Genomic DNA, 16227 nt, shown 5'->3' with positions numbered 1-16227 from the left:
CATTCTCTGACAATATTTATGTTAATGTCACTGACTATAGGAGTTGAAAAGACGGCACAAACAGATCTGGCTATACTACATATATCATATTTTGTAAATGTGTCAAAAAAACATGAATGCATGATTGGGTTACAAGGTATGTCAAACTCTGTCCACCAGGAGGAGACACCGTCACTACTTGAAGAACGGATCCACTTCCAAATGATTGGCATACTGAGACGCCAATAGAACTTTAGACAGTCGCTATTGTTACCAACCCAAATGCAGATGTACTGTTGGTAGGCGGGCACGGAACAGGAAATGGTCTTAATGAATGATGCAGTTTCAGCTCCACAGTGCAAACGTTTGTAAATGATCAATATTCAGTTATATATGTATTAACATGCACTATTAGATGAGTTTCAAACAAGACGTTTGTTTTACTGGACTTCTGAAATTTCATCCCAGCAAATAATATCCATTGACGGTAAGCCTAGCTTGCTACTAACTGTTAGCTAGCTAACGTAACGTTAACTCGTGATGAACGCCTATATATCCTATCAAATAATTGTTTTTTTTCAATATCTACACTATAGACTTTCTCAGTTATATTTTAATAAAAGGATGGTAACTACTATTGGCCATAACTATCTACGTAGGCAGGCCCTTCGACCATAGATGTGTGCTAACCAGCTGGCTACAATTTCAGCTAGTTACTATAGCTGTTACACCTATTTATTACCATCTCAGCTTTCATGACTTCTGCCATCAAAATGCTCAAATCCAGCCAACAATAGTGTTTTATTGTAGTTATTCCATGTTACTATAACAACGTATTCATCACTAAATGCAGTTTGCTGCATTTTCTCTGGTCTGCACCCTTTTCTGTCCACAGCAATGGGGGAGGTTGAGCTGTCCTGTCTGGCCTATGTGAAGATGTACCTGCACGGCTGTTTGTTTCCACGGTGTAGTGTCAATGGGCTGCTGTTGTCGTCCAGTCCAGCAGGTGGTGCTGTGTGTGTGACGGACTGTGTTCCCCTGCTCCACTCTCACTTACCTTTGGCTCCCATCACCCAGCTTGGTCTCACACAGGTAACCATTTAATATCCTGAGTGGTCTTCACTGTCAAACATGTGTCTGAAATGACCAATACAGTTAGCCTAACTACTCATCCTTACCTGGCAGTGGTGCATGTACATTGTGGTTGTCTTTTGACTTAATGTATTTGTTATGTTGTGATGTATCATACCTTTTGCTTCAGGTGGATGTATGGTGTGCACAGACACAGCAAAGGATTGTAGGATACTACCAAGCCAACGCTTGTGTGTCAGACAACAGGTGTGTCCCATAGTGGTCCAGCTTCACCTCTGTAGATGTTATTTTCTCTATTAGGTAGTTTGTGGCTGATAGCCTGCTTATCACATGCATATGCTGTCATGCACTGCTGTCATTGTAAAATAAGAATTTGTTCTTAGCTGACTTGCTTAGTTAAATAAAAAATATCACCTGTGTTAAACACTAACCATTCCTTCTCTCTCTCCTTCGCTGGGCAGCCCTACGCCATGTGCATTGAAGATTGCAGATAAGATTGCCGAGCAGTGTAACAATGCAGTTTTGTTAATGGTAAGTATCCACGAAAATGTAGTCTAAATTCCTGTGTGTGTACATGGTCACAATGCAGATTTTTGGTAAATCTACTTCTCTGATCTTTGTGGCTTTTCAGATTGATGGTGGAAAGATGTCACCTGACTACAGGGTGCCTCCCATAGTGATGTATGAGCGGAAAGACACCCGCTGGACCCTCAAAGACAAACATACGTAAGAGCTGGACATCTCTGCTATCCTTCTTTCAAGATACTGTAGTTAACTACAGTTTGCTTTTCTGTTAATAGCACACCTTTTATCAACTGCATATGACTACATACATTGCATCTGAGTGAGCATGGAACCAAATTCCAATAGTCAGTAGCTAGGTTTCCATCTAAATGGTGACAGATTTTCATGCGAATATTCTAAAATCTGCATAAAAACAACGTGTATTTTCCCACCAGAGATGTTTCCGTCAAATTGACTCGTTGCAGATAAAAGGCTGTGTGTGATGACCTAGTGCACATAAAAACAACTTGTGGTTAAATTCCCATGTACCGAAATAATAAAAAGTACAAGTTAAATGGGTTTATCACATTTTCAACTCTTCTGATGGTTTTGTCACAAAATGTTGCGTTATATAATGAATGTGCCCACTCTGGTCTTAGTACGTGTGCTCTAGCCAACAGCTGGCAGATAGTGTGGGTATAGCCTATGTAACAGTATAACTTTTTAATCCGGGCTCGAACCAGGGACCCTCTTGCACACACAGACAACTGACACCCACGAAAGCAGTTACCCATCGCTCCACAAAAGCCGTGGCCCTTGCAGAGTAAGGGGAACCATTACTTCAAGGTCTCAGAGCAAGTGACGTCACCGATTGAAACGCTATTAGTGCTCACCACCGCTAACTAGCTAGCCATTTCACATCGGTTACACCTACATGAGAGTATTAAGGACAAAAGAGAGATTATCTTTGTGAAATGGCAGACAAGCATGTCACCAGAATTAGACCCTCAATATTTATTGGAAAGGAGCATAAAGCTCATCACTGCACTTTCACCACCTTGTGAAGTATATCATAACTTATTTCATCTGTTGCCTAATAAATTGCATACTTTCCCAAGTCGTAGTAGGAGGACAACATAACATATCGCCTGACTCCAAGTTTACTTCGATATGGTTATCAATGTGCATAAGCGTTTTGTCATTTACACAATTTTAGACAAAAAGATCCCACCTTGTCTAGCATGTTTTGTCAACATTTGGAAAGTGCACCGCCAAATGTAATGTTTCCAGCAGGCCTGTCGTGACATTTTTCATCTGTCATGTACTTACTTCACTTGCATAAAAAGGTTGGATGGAAACATGGTTAGTGTTAGTACCTGAAGAGGGAGGTACAGGTTCATTTAAAGCTACCTTTGTTTTTCTTCCAGGATAATGCTGCGGCAGTGGGAGGAGACCCGGGAAATAGCCAATCAGCTGCTGGACTCTGGAGATCACTCATTATTAGTGGATTTTGACAGCCATTTGGACGACATCACTAGGGACTGGACAAATCAGAAACTCAATGCCAAAATAGCAGAGCTTGCCTCACCAGCCAATGGTAATGTCTGAAATAAGTTTGTGGTTTTAATTTGTTACTTTGAAAAAGTTTGAATTATTTGTCTTAAACCTACTGATACTACAAATTAAGAATATTTTTATTAACATCTAACAGTCAAATAAGCGCACATCATCCAAGATAATATGAAATACATTTAATGCGGTCAGACAGAACATTGAATAAAAGACCAGCATAAATAACCAATATTTACAGTTTGACAAATCTGTGCAGTCTTCCGGTCTCTCAGTCAGTGTGCCTTGTCAAACCCAGTAGCCATGTTGTTAACCCACTTACAACTGACAAAGCTGTGCTCATAGTTCACTGACTGCTAATGGCATCACATTATGTGCATCCTGTCCCACTGCTTTCAGTATGTAACCTTATATACATTTATTAAACTACATCTACAAACTACTTCAAGTGTTCATGTGCTATGTTCATATAAATATCAATTCACATTAATTTCTACAATACTAACAGATTAAAAAGTCTGACGAGGCCAGCCATCACCTTGTGCACTTAAAGGCTTAAGTAGACCTTATATATAAACATACTTGATTTGTGCAATAGAGCAAGATCGAACAGATTGCCAGTTCAAAGGTGCAGAAAACAACCTTTCAGACATGGTCCCTAGAACAGTCTCCACACCTGCTTTATACTGTGGCTTGTGTAATTGACTAATTGGGTAAACCTGTAAAGTGACCTGCCATGCAAAACTGGGCCAATCTCATTAACACTAACTTCCTACGGTTGGGACTAGTAGTAAGTGCTGAGTTATGGAGAGAAGATTAACAAATGCAAAACAAACTCACTTGCTCTTGAATACATACTTGCAAACACATTTAAGAGTCCAATGTCTCCAGTGAAGGAGCCTGCTTCAAAGTCTAGGAATATTAATGTCCTCTATAGAAATGTGCGTTACCACTTTCAGAAACAGAAATGGAAGACAAGTTCGTTTCCCGCCTCATAACGGTTGGCATGGTGATGATCAAATCACTGACCTTCAGCCTACTATGGCTTCAGAGCCTGTCAGTGTTTCTCTCATATGCTACTTAAAACAACTTGGTCAACAGGTACACCTAATGTAAGCAACATTTGGACACGGAGAGGTGTCTGACGCAGTACCAGTCAGCATTCAAAGACTGCAACAAGGAGTAGAAGTATCTGACTCCATATAAAAGTGAGTTTGGAACATCAGTATAACATAACAAGTTGGTAAAGGGCAATACTGAGGGCAAAACCAAAGTGACATCTTCCACTCCATGTAGTGCTATTCAGACAAGTATTTAGTGCATCATGTGTATACCTTAGTATCAGATCAGAGTGCTTCATTTAAAAAAAGACTAGTCAATTATACAAGATGTCCTGTGATTGGATGTTAAAGGCCACTTTTACGTGCTATCCCGCCCCCATTTGAAGTTGACATTTTTTAAACGTTTAGGGTTTAAGGTAGGGACGTCCCAAGGATCTCGGATAGCAATGAACCTGATACCAGGTTGATGGTGACTTCTCCTGATTCGCTGGTTATGTTGCGGAAGTAGGTCATTGACTCCCGGAAGTCTTCAGCTTCCTTGACCTGCTGCTGAGCCCAGGGTAGGGTTATCTGGAGGAGAGGAGGGGGTGGGTGGTTCAATCCCTCTTATTTCACAGGGAAAAATAAGGTGTAGCAATGCTGTACTTTCATAAACCTTAGGGATCTATTCAATCTGTAAAGCTGTTAACAGATTCCCCGATTTTTATATATTTTAAAGGTAATTTCAGATTGAGCACACAAATGCAGTCTTCGCTAAAGCAGAAACATTGCCTTTAAATTTCAATCACGCTTTAAAGCTGAACTTCTGCGATGCAGATTGAATAGACTAGTATTAACATTCTACGGTATGCATTTGCTACACCTTTTTGTTTACATTTGAACAGGTTTAACAGTTATTTTATGATTAGGTGGGAACGGCTTAGTCAGCTGTACCTGTGTGACGATGAGTTTGCTGGATGGGTCCTCTTTGTCACTGAAACACAAGGTGAAGCCACACTGAGGAGGGTCTCCCCCGTGGCTGCTGAAGTGGTCTAGCTCTAAGGAAACAGTCAGTAAATACACACTGACTGCTGAAATACTCAAATCCATTAAGGGGACAAAAAAGAAGTGGGGTGATCCTCACCGAGAGAGTGAACAGCCCCATGTCACTCACCCATTCTGAAAGCCTCTCTATCGAAGAGCCGCACGGGCTCCACAGCATGGTTCATCTTGTGCGGTCCCGCCGTGGCTGAATGTGGCCCTGTCCAGAACACCTGGCCCTGGCAGTAGCGCTTAGCATAGACCCCTGTTCTCATGGAGGTCAGGATCACCCCTTTCTCCATGAAGGGCAGCAGGGTGGAGAGGGCCTGGAACTTGGGCCCGATGCTGGAGGTCAAGGTGGAAGGGGGGTCGGGCAGGGGGATGCGGGGGAACCCAGCCACCATCAGGGTGGGGGGAACGGGCGAAGAGGGCAGATAGGCGATCCGGACATCGCTGCCCATGACCCCACGTTTAAGCACCTCCTCTCCCATGTACTTCACTAAGACATGGAAAGAGTCCCGGGCTGGGGGAGAGAATGAGATTGAATGAGAGACAGCAGACTGCATTTTCAGTGTATGTGATGAAAAACAGTTCTGATATACTCTGTCTAGCATTTACTGCAGCATCAGTAGTATTACCTCCAGGGGGAGGGACGGTCTCGATCGTGAAGTTCACCTGGATCTCATTGACTGCTAGAGGAAGACAACAGAATGTCAAGAGCATGTCAATCAACCACATGCTATTGGAACTCCACAGAATGAAGAGACAGTGGCTGAGAGATCCAGCATTAACTAACATAGAGATTCAGACATTGCGTTAGTAAGACATAAGACTTACTCCCAGCACTCTTCACCATGACCGAGGGCTGGTCTAGCTGGATTGTAAGAACACTTTCCTCAATCTCCTGAACAGACTGATAAATAGAAACATCAAACATGTCGGTGAGAGACTGACATAACTAATAGAGATGCATCCAAAAGTTTCTATAACTTGTTTCCATTGGATTGTTATTTTCCCCTCAAAATGCCAGACCTACCATGGTGATTGGTAGGGAGGTGGTAACCTCTTTCATCTGCTTGACCTTAACCACCTCTTCCTCCGCCTCGATGTCTGAATCGAGGCTCCTTCTCTTCCTCCCCCCTGCTCTGGCTTGGACCTTCATGTCAACACTCCCCAATGCTGTGAAGAGAAAAGGGACCATAGGTCACGAATTTGTTTACTGCCCTGCTTTGAAGTTGTCTCCATAGCTACAAACTATATGGAGTTATTGTTGTGCTAATTTGCACGGTTGACTGGTATGACTATGAACCTTTGGACTGACTGAGGGAACTAGAGTATTGAAGTTGGCAAATGTCAATCTTCTCAACCTTGAGTGAAATTTAAAGAATGTAAGCGGCTACACCCAGTTTCTATTGCCAGATCGTAGGTATGATGTTGTTATAGATGTCTACACAAACGATCAAAAGATAATTGCTGGATCATCTTAGCAGAGGGGTAGAAATAAACGTAGTTTAACAAACTAACAGCGTGTGTGCTGGTCTCACCTTGTTCGTTGATGGGTACGAGGCGGTAGACTTTGTATGGTTCGGAGATTTCCAGCTGTGACCTCTCAGGTTCCTCTCTGAACTCCGGGCTCTTATTGAGAGCAACTCGCAGCCGCGTCTTCCAGGAGGCGGGGTCCGCATGACACCCCTCAGACAACTTCCCCTTAAACACTGCCCACGCCTGTCGAGGAGTAGAAAGAGGAAGGCATTTAGACGCAGGAAGTAATATCTACTACTGTGTTTTTAATAGATAATACATGACGAGCCTACTGTAAAATGTCAATGAACTAGTCATAAAGTTGTTAGTGTCAGGACCTTGAAGATGGCACCATCCACTTCGCTGCGGAATTCTTGTTTCCCGGCGTGTTTCCATGGTATACGAAACATGGTCTTGTCGTCATCGTCCCATATCAGGCCAGGGTACTTCCCACTGCTGACCTGCACCAATACATTCAACAGGGTGTGGTGAGTGTTGCTTGGGAAACACTCGACCCATTTCCCAGACAGTACATTGACTCTACCTATCACTGACATACCAGCTGAAACACTCACTCTAGTCAGCTGTTACAATTAACACACATTTGACTATTGAGCCCATCCTCCACAAACACTCACCTGTTCTACCATCCAAGCGCGTAGTCTGCGCGTGGAGCGAATTTTCCCAGATGCCATAGCTGTGAAGAGGCAGTATAACTTTGAGTCTAGTTTGGCAATACACATTTTTGTGTCTGATAAAAACGATACACTATACAATAGAAAATAAATCAACCAAACAGAATACATGAAGAGTGCTAGCTGTGAGGAGTGTGGTAGTGCATAAATAAACAAAAGTTATTTTCAGCTGTTTGAAGATGGTGTACAAAACAGGAAGTAAAACGATGAGCTAGCCGTAAGCATAGAAGTAGCGCACAAAGAATGGATATACAGCTTATCAGACTTGCTTTCAATGAAAATGACATATCCATAACTCACATTTCTATATGAATTTGGTCGGGTCGCTCACATTGTTACTTACTGGACTTTTAAATAATGTATTATTGGCAAGTAAATATTCTGCCAAAGATGGTTTGACTGTGATTACACTTAGATACGATACTATAGTGTAACGACCCTGGGTGTATGAACGCGGAAATCGGCTCTGCCCGCAGGAGCATTCTTTTGCGGCACAGTCGATAGCGCGTCGATACCTGCTCCCTGCTGTTTCATTACAATATATTTAATTGTATATTCATGATAAAGCATGAAATAACTACATTTTATAAATGCAGCAGACGCTGATAAGCGCGACTTACAGTAGTGAGTGCATACATTTTTTTTGTTCGTACGGGTGCCCCGTGGGAATCGAACCCACAATTCGGGCTTTGCAAGCGCTATGCTCGACCAACTGAGCCACATGCGACCTAATCACGTTGATCATGATCCTAAAGTAATTACTTTATATTCTGCATCGGTTGGTATGAAATATATATCAAACTATTCGTCTCCATCTAAAAATAGCGAACTAAATAAATCAAGATTGCTCATGAAGCGAAACCTACATCTTTTCCACAGATTTAGAATGATTGTCATTAATGTATGTTATTGGGTGACCTGGTTTCGCTTACCTTAGGTTGCGTTTCCTCCGTTTCCTAACTACAGTTGAGCGCACCCCCGCATAGCACTTTGACTGGAAATCCAGAAGTTGTTTACTTGCCTCGCACAGAGCAGAGGGGGACGTTCCTTTTCCCAGAAATCACGTGACTTTACAGAACTAACTTAGGTACTGTTGTGACGCCAGGGGGCAACATATCGCTTAAAATATGGCCTATGCTCAGAAAGTCGTCTCCCCAGGCAGAGCCTCCCACAATTAACACCCGAATGCATAAAAAACACCAGACACCCCTCAGCCCTCAAATGAAGTGGACACTTCAAATCAAATTTTATTGGACACATACACATGGTCAGCAGATGTTAATGTGAGTGTAGCAATGCTTGTGCTTCTAGATTCCAACAATCTAACAATTCCACAACTACCAAATACACACATCTAAAGGGATGGAATAAGAATATGTACATATAAATAAGGATGAGCGATGACCGAGCGGGATAGGCAAGATGCAATAGATGGTATAAAATACAGTATATAAACTAAGCAAAAAAAGAAATGTCCTCTCACATTTATTTTCAGCAAACTTAAGATGCGTAAAAATGTGTATGAACATACAAGATTCAGCAACTGAGACATAAACTGAACAGGTTCCACAGACGTGATGAACAGAAGTGGAATAATGTGTCCCAGAACAAGGGGGGTTTCAAAATCAAAAGTAACAGTCAGTATCTGGTGTGGCCACAAGCTGCATTAAGTACTGCAGTGCATCTCCTCATGGACTGTACCAGATTTGCCAGTTCTTGCTGTGAGATGTTACCCCACTCTTCTACCAAGGGACCTGCATGTTCCCGGACATTTCTGGGGGGAATGGCCCTAGCCCTCACCCTCCGATCCAACAGGTCCCAGACGTGCTCAATGGGATTGAGATCCGGGCTCTTTGCTGGCCATGGCAGAACACTGACATTCCTGTCTTGCAGGAAATCACGCACAGAACGATCAGTATGGCTGGTGGCATTGTCATGCTGGAGGGACATGTCAGGATGAGCCTGCAGGAAGGGAGGGTGCCACATGAGGGGGGAGGATGTTTTCCCTGTAACACACAGCATTGAGATTGCCTGCAATGACAACAAGCTCAGTCCGATGATGCTGTGACACAACACCCCAGACCATGATGGACCCTCCACCTTCAAATCAATCCCCCTCCAGAGTATAGGCCTCAGTGTAACGCTAATTTCTTCGACGATAAACGCATATCCGACCATCACCCCTGGTGAGACAAAACCGCGACTCGTCAGTGAAGAGCACTTTTTGCCAGTCCTGTCTAGTCCAGCGACGGTTGGTTTGTGCCCATAGTCGACGTTGTTGCCAGTGACGTCTGGTGAGGACCTGCCTTACAACAGGCCTACAAGCCCTCAGTCCAGCCTTTCTCAGCCTATTGTGAACAGTCTGAGCACTGAATGGCTGGATTGTGCGTTCCTGGTGTAACTCGGGCAGTTGTTGCCATTCTGTACCTGTCCCGCAGGTGTGATGTTCGGATGTACCGATCCTGAGCAGGTGTTGCACGTGCTCTGCCAATACGAGGACAATCAGCTGTCCCTCCTGTTTCCCTGTAGTGCTGTCTTAGGCGTCTCACAGTACGGACATTGCAATTTATTGCCCTGGCCACATCTGCAGTCCTCATTGGTCCTTGCAGCATGCCTAAGGCACGTTCACACAGATGAGCAGGGACCCTGGGCATCTTTCTTTTGGTGTTTTTCAGAGCCAGTAGAAAGGCCACTATAGTGTCCTAAGTTTTCATAACTGTGACCTTAATTGCCTACCGTCTGTAAGCTGTTAGTGTCTTAACGACCGTTCCACAGATGCATGTTCATTAAATGTTTATGGTTCATTGAACAAGCATGGGAAACAGTGTTTAAACCCTTTACAATAAAGATCTGTGAAGTTATTTTGATTTTTATGAATTATCTTTGAAAGACAGGGTCCTGAAAAGGGGACTTTTCTTTTTTTGCTGAGTTTACATGTGAGATGAGTAAACATTACTAAAGTGGCCAATGATTTCGAGTTTATGTACAGTCATGGCCAAAGTATTGAGAATGACACAAATATTAATTTTCAGTCAGTTTGTATGATGGCAATTTGCATGTACGCCAGAATGTTATGAAGAGTGATCAGATGAATTGCAATTAATTGCAAAGTCCCTCTTTGCCATGCAAATGAACTGAATCCCCCCAAAACATGTCCACTGCATTTCAGCCCTGCCACAAAAGGACCAGCTGACATGTCAGTGATTCTCTCGTTAACACAGGTGTGAGTGTTGACGAGGACAAGGCTGGAGATCACTCTGTCATGCTGATGGACTGAGTTCGAATAACAGACTGGAAGCTTCAAAAAGGAGGGTGGTGCTTGTAATCATTGTTCTTCCTCTGTCAACCATGGTTGCCTGCAAGGAAACACGTGCCGTCATCATTGCTTTGCACAAAAAGGGCTTCACAGGCAAGGATATTGCTGCCAGTAACCTAAATCAACCATTTATCGGATCATCAAGAACTTCAAGGAGAGCGGTTCAATTGTTGTGGATAAGGCTTCAGGTCTCCTAAAGTTGATTCATCTGCGGGATCCGGGCACCACCAGTACAGAGCTTGCTCAGGAATGGCATCAGGCAGGTGTGAGTGCATCTGCACGCACAGTGAGGCAAAGACTTTTGGAGGATAGCCTGGTGTCAAGAAGGGCAGCAAAGAAGCCACTTCTCTCCAGGAAAAGCATCAGGGACAGACTGATATTCTGCAAAAGGTACAGGGATTGGACTATTGAGGACTGGGGTAAAGTCATTTTCTCTGATGAATCCCCTTTCCGATTGTTTGGGGAATTCTCAACTTTTGGCCACGACTGTAGGCAGCAGGCTCTCTGTGTTAGTGATGGCGGTTTAACAGTCTGATGGCCTTGCGATAGAAGCTGTTTTTCAGTCTGGAGAGCCTTGCGGTTGTGGGCGGTGCAGTTGCTGTACCAGGCGGTGATACAGCCCGACAGGATTCTCTCAATTGTGCTTCTATAAAAGTTTGAAGGTTTTAGGTGTCAAGCCAAATTTCTTCAGCTTCCTGAGGTTGAAGAGGCGCTGTTGCGCCTTCCCCACACTGTCTGTGTGGGTGGACCATTTCAGTTTGTCCGTAATGTGTATGCCGAGGAACTTAACCTCCACTGCTGTCCCGTCGATATAGATAGGGGAGTGCTCACTCTGCTGTTCCCTGTAGTCCACAATCATCTCCTTTGTTTTGTTGATGTTGAGTGAGAGGTTGTTTTCCTGACACCACACTCCGAGTGCCCTCACCTCCTCCCTGTAGGCTGTCTCGTCGTTGTTGGTAATCAAGCCCACTACTGTTGTGTCATCTGCAAACTTGATGATTGAGTTGGAGGCGTGCAAGGCAAAGCAGTCATGAGTGAACAGGGAGTACAAGAGGGGGCTGAGCATGCATCCTTGTGGGGCCCCAGTGTTGAGGATCAGCGAAGCGAAGTGGAGATGTTGTTTTCTACCTTCATCACCTGGGGGCGGCCAGTCAAAGTCCAGGACCCAATTGCACAGAGGCGGGGTTGAGCTCGGATGGTACTAATGAACAGCATTCTTACGTAGGTATTCCTCTTGTCCAGATGGGATTGTGCAGTGCGATGGCATCGTCTGTGGACCTATTGGGGCGGTATGCAAAATGAAGTGGGTCTAGGGTGGCAGATAAGGTAGAGGTGATATGATCCTTGACTAGTCTCTCAAAGCACTTTATGATGACAGAAGTGAGTGCTATGGGGCGATAGTCACTTAGTTATCTTTGCCTTCTTGGGTACAAGAACAATTGTGGCCATCTTGAAGCATATGGGGACAGCAGACTGGTATAGGGAGAGATTGTCCGTAAACACACCAGCCAGCTGGTCTGCTCATGCTCTGAGGACGTGGCTAGGGATGCTGTTTGGGCCGGCAGCCCTGCGAGGGTTAACACGTTTAAATGTCTTACTCACGTCGGCCACAGAGAAGGCGAGTGGGGGCCCGCAGTCCTTGGTAGCGGGCCATTATCCTCAAAGTGGGCAAAGAAGGTGTTTAGTTTGTCTGGAAGCAAGATGTAAGTGTCCGTGACTTGGCTGGTTTTCTTTTGGTAGTCCGTGATTGTCTGTAGACACTGACACATACGTCTCGTGTCTGAGCCGTTGTATTGCGACTCCACTTTGTCCTTATACCGACATTTCGCTTGTTTGATTGAGGATGAAGGTGGGAGATTTTATTTAACCAGGCAAGTCAGTTAAGAACAAATTCTTATTTACAATGATGGGCTACCCCGGCCAAACCCTATTTGACACTAGACTGACCTGAGCAGAACACATTGAGAGAGTGGTGGGAAAGTGTAAGAAGTTGCTAAATGTAATGTGCTGTCTGACGGAGAAGGAGTGAGCATTCCTCATTGAGGACCAAGTACAGAGGCTTGCAAATGTATTAACCCCTTGGAATTTTTCCTATTTTGTTGCCTTACAACCTGGAATTAAAATAGATTTGAGGGTTTGTATCATTTGCTTTACACAACATACCTACCACTTTGAAGATGCAAAATATTTTTTCTTTTGTGAAACAAACAAGAAATATGACAAAAACAACTTGAGCGTGCATAACTATTCACCCCCCCCCCCCCAAAGTCAATACTTTGTAGAGCCACCTTTTGCAGCAATTACAGCTGCAAGTCTCTTGGGGTATGCCTCTATAAGCTTGGCACATCTAGTCACTGGGATTTTTGCCCATTCTTAAATGCAAAACTGCTCCAGCTCCTTCAAGTTGGATGGGTTCTGCTGGTGTACAGCAATCGTTAAGTCATACCACAGATTCTCAATTGGATTGAGGTCTGGGCTTTGACTAGGCCATTCCAAGACATTTAAATGTTTTCCCTTAAACCACTTGACTGTTGCTTTAGCAGTATGCTTAGTGTCATTGTCCTGCTGGAAGGTGAACCTCCGTCCCAGTCTCAAATCTCTGGAAGACTGAAACAGGTTTCTCTCAAGAATTTCCCTGTATTTAGCACCATCCATCATTCTTTCAATTCTGAACAGTTTCCCAGTCCCTGCCGATGGAAAAACATCCCCACGGCATGATGCTGCCACCACCATGCTTCACTGTGGGGATAGTGTTCTCGGGGTGATGAGAGGTGTTGGGTTTGAGCCATAGTGTTTTCCTTGATGGCCAAAAAGCTCAATTTTAGTCTCATCTAACCAGAGTACCTTCTTCCATATGTTTGGGGATTCTCCCACATGCCTTTTGGAGAACACAAAACGTGTTTGTGTAGCCGGTGCTATACTGCACCGCTGTAACTCTGCGTTGTGTGTGGTTGATAGAGACTATGAACGTGGACTTTGGAGATCAGGTAGTTTTAATCAAGCAGAACTGACTCTCGGCATCTTGCATCTGCATCCAAAAGGAAATAAAACATTTGTAGAGCACATCTGTTCTGAGAATCGTCGCCTCTTTCTACAACAGATGCACAATAGGAGGGACTGGGATCATTCGAGGAGCTAGCCATCGTTCACACATACAATAGCCTGCTAATACCTTAGCTAGCTATTAACTACATGTTGAATTCAGAATGGTGATATCATCCTAAAAAGTACAATTACAAGTGCATCTTAACAATACCATCCACTTATGAGTAACCTCTAAATGTACATCAATATTCATGAACAAAACACTGTGTGTATGACTTTGTACTTAAAAGAATCAAACTTTTATGAAGACAGAAAAAGCGTGCCTACCTCTCTCAGTGCATCAAAATGATTTGAGCACGAGCATGCCGGGCAAAACGTAAGTACACACTCCCCTTCTCCCAGGATGCAGGCATGCATAACAAATCAACACAACATATTGATATATGAACCTGGTGAAATTCACATAGTACTTTAACAACTGTTACATTTGCTTATTTTTTTCTTTAAGCAATGGCTTTTTTCTGGCCACTCATCTGTAAAGCCCAGTTCTGTGGAGTGTACGACTGAAACTGGTCCTATGGACCGATAATCTCTGCTGTGGAGCTTTGCAGCTCCTTCAGGGTTATCTTTGGTCTCTTTGTTGCCTCTCTGATTAATGCCCTCCTTGCCTGGTCTGTGAGGTGTATGTATATATATATACACACACACACACCTCACAGACCAGGCAAGGAGGGCATTAATCAGAGATGTATGCATGTATGTATATATACATACATACATACATACATACATACATACATACATACATAGTGGGGCAAAAAAGTATTTAGTCAGCCACCGATTGTGCAAGTTCTCCCACTTAAAAAGATGAGGCCTGTAATTTTCATCATAGGTACACTTCAACTATGACAGACAAAATGAGAAGAAAAAAAATCCAGAAAATCACATTGTAGGATTTGTAATGAATTTATTTGCAAATTATGGTGGAAAATAAGTATTTGGTCAATAACAAGTTTATCTCAATACTTTGTTATATACCCTTTGTTGGCAACGACAGAGGTCAAACGTGTTCTGCAAGTCTTCACAAGGTTTTCACACACTGTTTGTTGTTGGTATTTTGGCCCATTCCTCCATGCAAATCTCCTCTAGAGCAGTGATGTTTTGGGGCTGTTGCTGGGCAACACAGACTTTCAACTCCCTCCAAAGATTTTCTATGGGGTTGAGATCTGGAGACTGGCTAGGCCACTCCAGGACCTTGAAATGCTTCTTACGAAGCCACTCTTTCGTTGCCCGGGCGGTGTGTTTGGGATCATTGTCATGCTGAAAGACCCAGCCACGTTTCATCTTCAATGCCCTTGCTGCTGGTAGGCTTTGTTACTTTGGTCCCAGCTCTTTATTATTTTTTTCCTCACTGCAACTCCCGTACGGACTCGGGAGAGGCAAAGGTCGAGAGCCATGTGTCCTCCGAAACACGACCCTGCCAAGCCGTTCTGCTTCTAGCCGCACCAATGTGTCGGAGGAAACAACTTACAACTGGCGACCGCAGTCAGCGTGTCCGAGTGCCCGGCTCACCACAAGGAGTTGCTAGAGCGTGATGGGACAAGGACATCCCGGCCGGCCAAACCCTCACGACGCTGGATCAATTGTGTGCCACCTTATGGGTCTCCCAGTCGTGGCCGGGATCGAACCCGGGTCTGTAGTGACGCTTCTAGCACTGCGATGCAGTGCCTTAGACTGCTGCACCACTCGTTATCTTTTTTAGAGTAACGGAGCGGGCAGTTAGGATTTAGTTTCCCCCTTTCGCTGGCCCACACTACAGTACAGTAGGTGGCGGTAATGCACCATAACGTTGAATGCCAACTACCGATAAACCCCACCAAAGAAGATGACGTATCATGACACATGATGAGTTGACACTTGCAGGGCAAGGTGTGAGGGAAGAATGGATTCATTTTAAATGGACTGCCCTTGCCCGGAAATTCGTCACTCGTTCGTCCCACGGATTTCTGTCATCATGGAACCACCGGTAGCGGTTGTGTGTCCTGTATATGCGCTACAGTCCATTATGGTTGCATTTCATATCTGGGCTATATCTTGGCTAGAAGACTACGCATCCACAGACATGGAATACTAGCCATCCGCAGGTATGCGCTAGCTAACGTTTCCAAAAGCTAACCAAACAAAAGCATCACAACCTTTACCCAACATGTTAGTGTCTTAGTAGCACAATTTCTAAATGATTTACAATTGTATTTACTTACTTATTTTGACAACTAACATCAATATGAGAGTAAAGTTTTGTCTGACTTTTCTTAGCTGATGTTCAATCATCACAAATTTAATTATGGGGTGTTTCAGGCCTCGGAGATAACAGAATTGCACACTCGATCACAAACGAGGGCTGAGGGTCTTACATTGTCAACTT

General features: G+C 43.9%; 2 protein-coding genes across 5 annotated transcripts; one reads left to right on the top strand and one right to left on the bottom strand.

Annotated features, from left to right (window-relative positions):
- The first annotated feature begins 59 nt into the window (after positions 1 to 59).
- LOC115130150 (ER membrane protein complex subunit 9-like) lies at positions 60 to 3586 on the top strand. Of its 2 annotated transcripts, none has more exons than XM_029660962.2 (6): positions 60 to 466; positions 875 to 1071; positions 1241 to 1317; positions 1533 to 1602; positions 1703 to 1797; positions 3003 to 3586. In XM_029660962.2, exons 2-6 carry the CDS (start codon positions 877 to 879, stop codon positions 3181 to 3183), a joined length of 618 nt encoding a protein of 205 aa, XP_029516822.1. In that variant the 5' UTR covers positions 60 to 466; positions 875 to 876; the 3' UTR covers positions 3184 to 3586. The 2 variants fall into 2 exon arrangements, with proteins under 2 accessions (XP_029516822.1, XP_029516823.1); XM_029660963.2 differs by having other exon boundaries at positions 833 to 1071.
- LOC115130148 (interferon regulatory factor 8-like) lies at positions 3312 to 8480 on the bottom strand. 3 transcript variants are annotated; one of them, XM_029660959.2, is made up of 10 exons: positions 8374 to 8480; positions 7385 to 7443; positions 7085 to 7207; positions 6770 to 6950; positions 6262 to 6404; positions 6063 to 6138; positions 5864 to 5917; positions 5359 to 5748; positions 5139 to 5242; positions 3312 to 4775 (listed from the first exon to the last, which is right to left on the bottom strand). In XM_029660959.2, the coding sequence occupies exons 2-10, from the start codon at positions 7439 to 7441 to the stop codon at positions 4617 to 4619; spliced, it is 1287 nt and encodes a 428-aa protein (XP_029516819.1). In that variant the 5' UTR covers positions 7442 to 7443; positions 8374 to 8480; the 3' UTR covers positions 3312 to 4616. The 3 variants fall into 3 exon arrangements, with proteins under 3 accessions (XP_029516819.1, XP_029516820.1, XP_029516821.1); XM_029660960.2 differs by having other exon boundaries at positions 5864 to 5914; XM_029660961.2 differs by having other exon boundaries at positions 4688 to 4775; positions 5139 to 5178.
- Between the last annotated feature and the right edge of the window lie 7747 nt (positions 8481 to 16227).

This window comes from Oncorhynchus nerka, linkage group LG6 (assembly GCF_034236695.1).
Source record: "Oncorhynchus nerka isolate Pitt River linkage group LG6, Oner_Uvic_2.0, whole genome shotgun sequence".
Classification (NCBI taxonomy): Eukaryota; Metazoa; Chordata; class Actinopteri; order Salmoniformes; family Salmonidae; genus Oncorhynchus; species Oncorhynchus nerka.
Note: the sequence above shows the minus strand (reverse complement) of the source record. Positions and strands in the feature narration are given on the sequence as shown.

Excerpts from the sequence above, each read along its gene's own strand:
- LOC115130150 (XM_029660962.2), top strand. The coding sequence starts at position 877 with ATGGGGGAGGTTGAGCTGTCCTGTCTGGCCTATGTGAAGATGTACCTG. Across the intron at positions 1,072-1,240 it reads CCCAGCTTGGTCTCACACAG|GTGGATGTATGGTGTGCACA; the intron begins GTAACCATTTAA and ends CTTTTGCTTCAG. Across the intron at positions 1,318-1,532 it reads GCTTGTGTGTCAGACAACAG|CCCTACGCCATGTGCATTGA; the intron begins GTGTGTCCCATA and ends TTCGCTGGGCAG.
- LOC115130148 (XM_029660959.2), bottom strand. The coding sequence starts at position 7,441 with ATGGCATCTGGGAAAATTCGCTCCACGCGCAGACTACGCGCTTGGATG. Across the intron at positions 6,405-6,769 it reads CGTACCCATCAACGAACAAG|CATTGGGGAGTGTTGACATG; the intron begins GTGAGACCAGCA and ends TTCTCTTCACAG. Across the intron at positions 5,243-5,358 it reads TAGAGAGGCTTTCAGAATGG|AGCTAGACCACTTCAGCAGC; the intron begins GTGAGTGACATG and ends CTGTTTCCTTAG.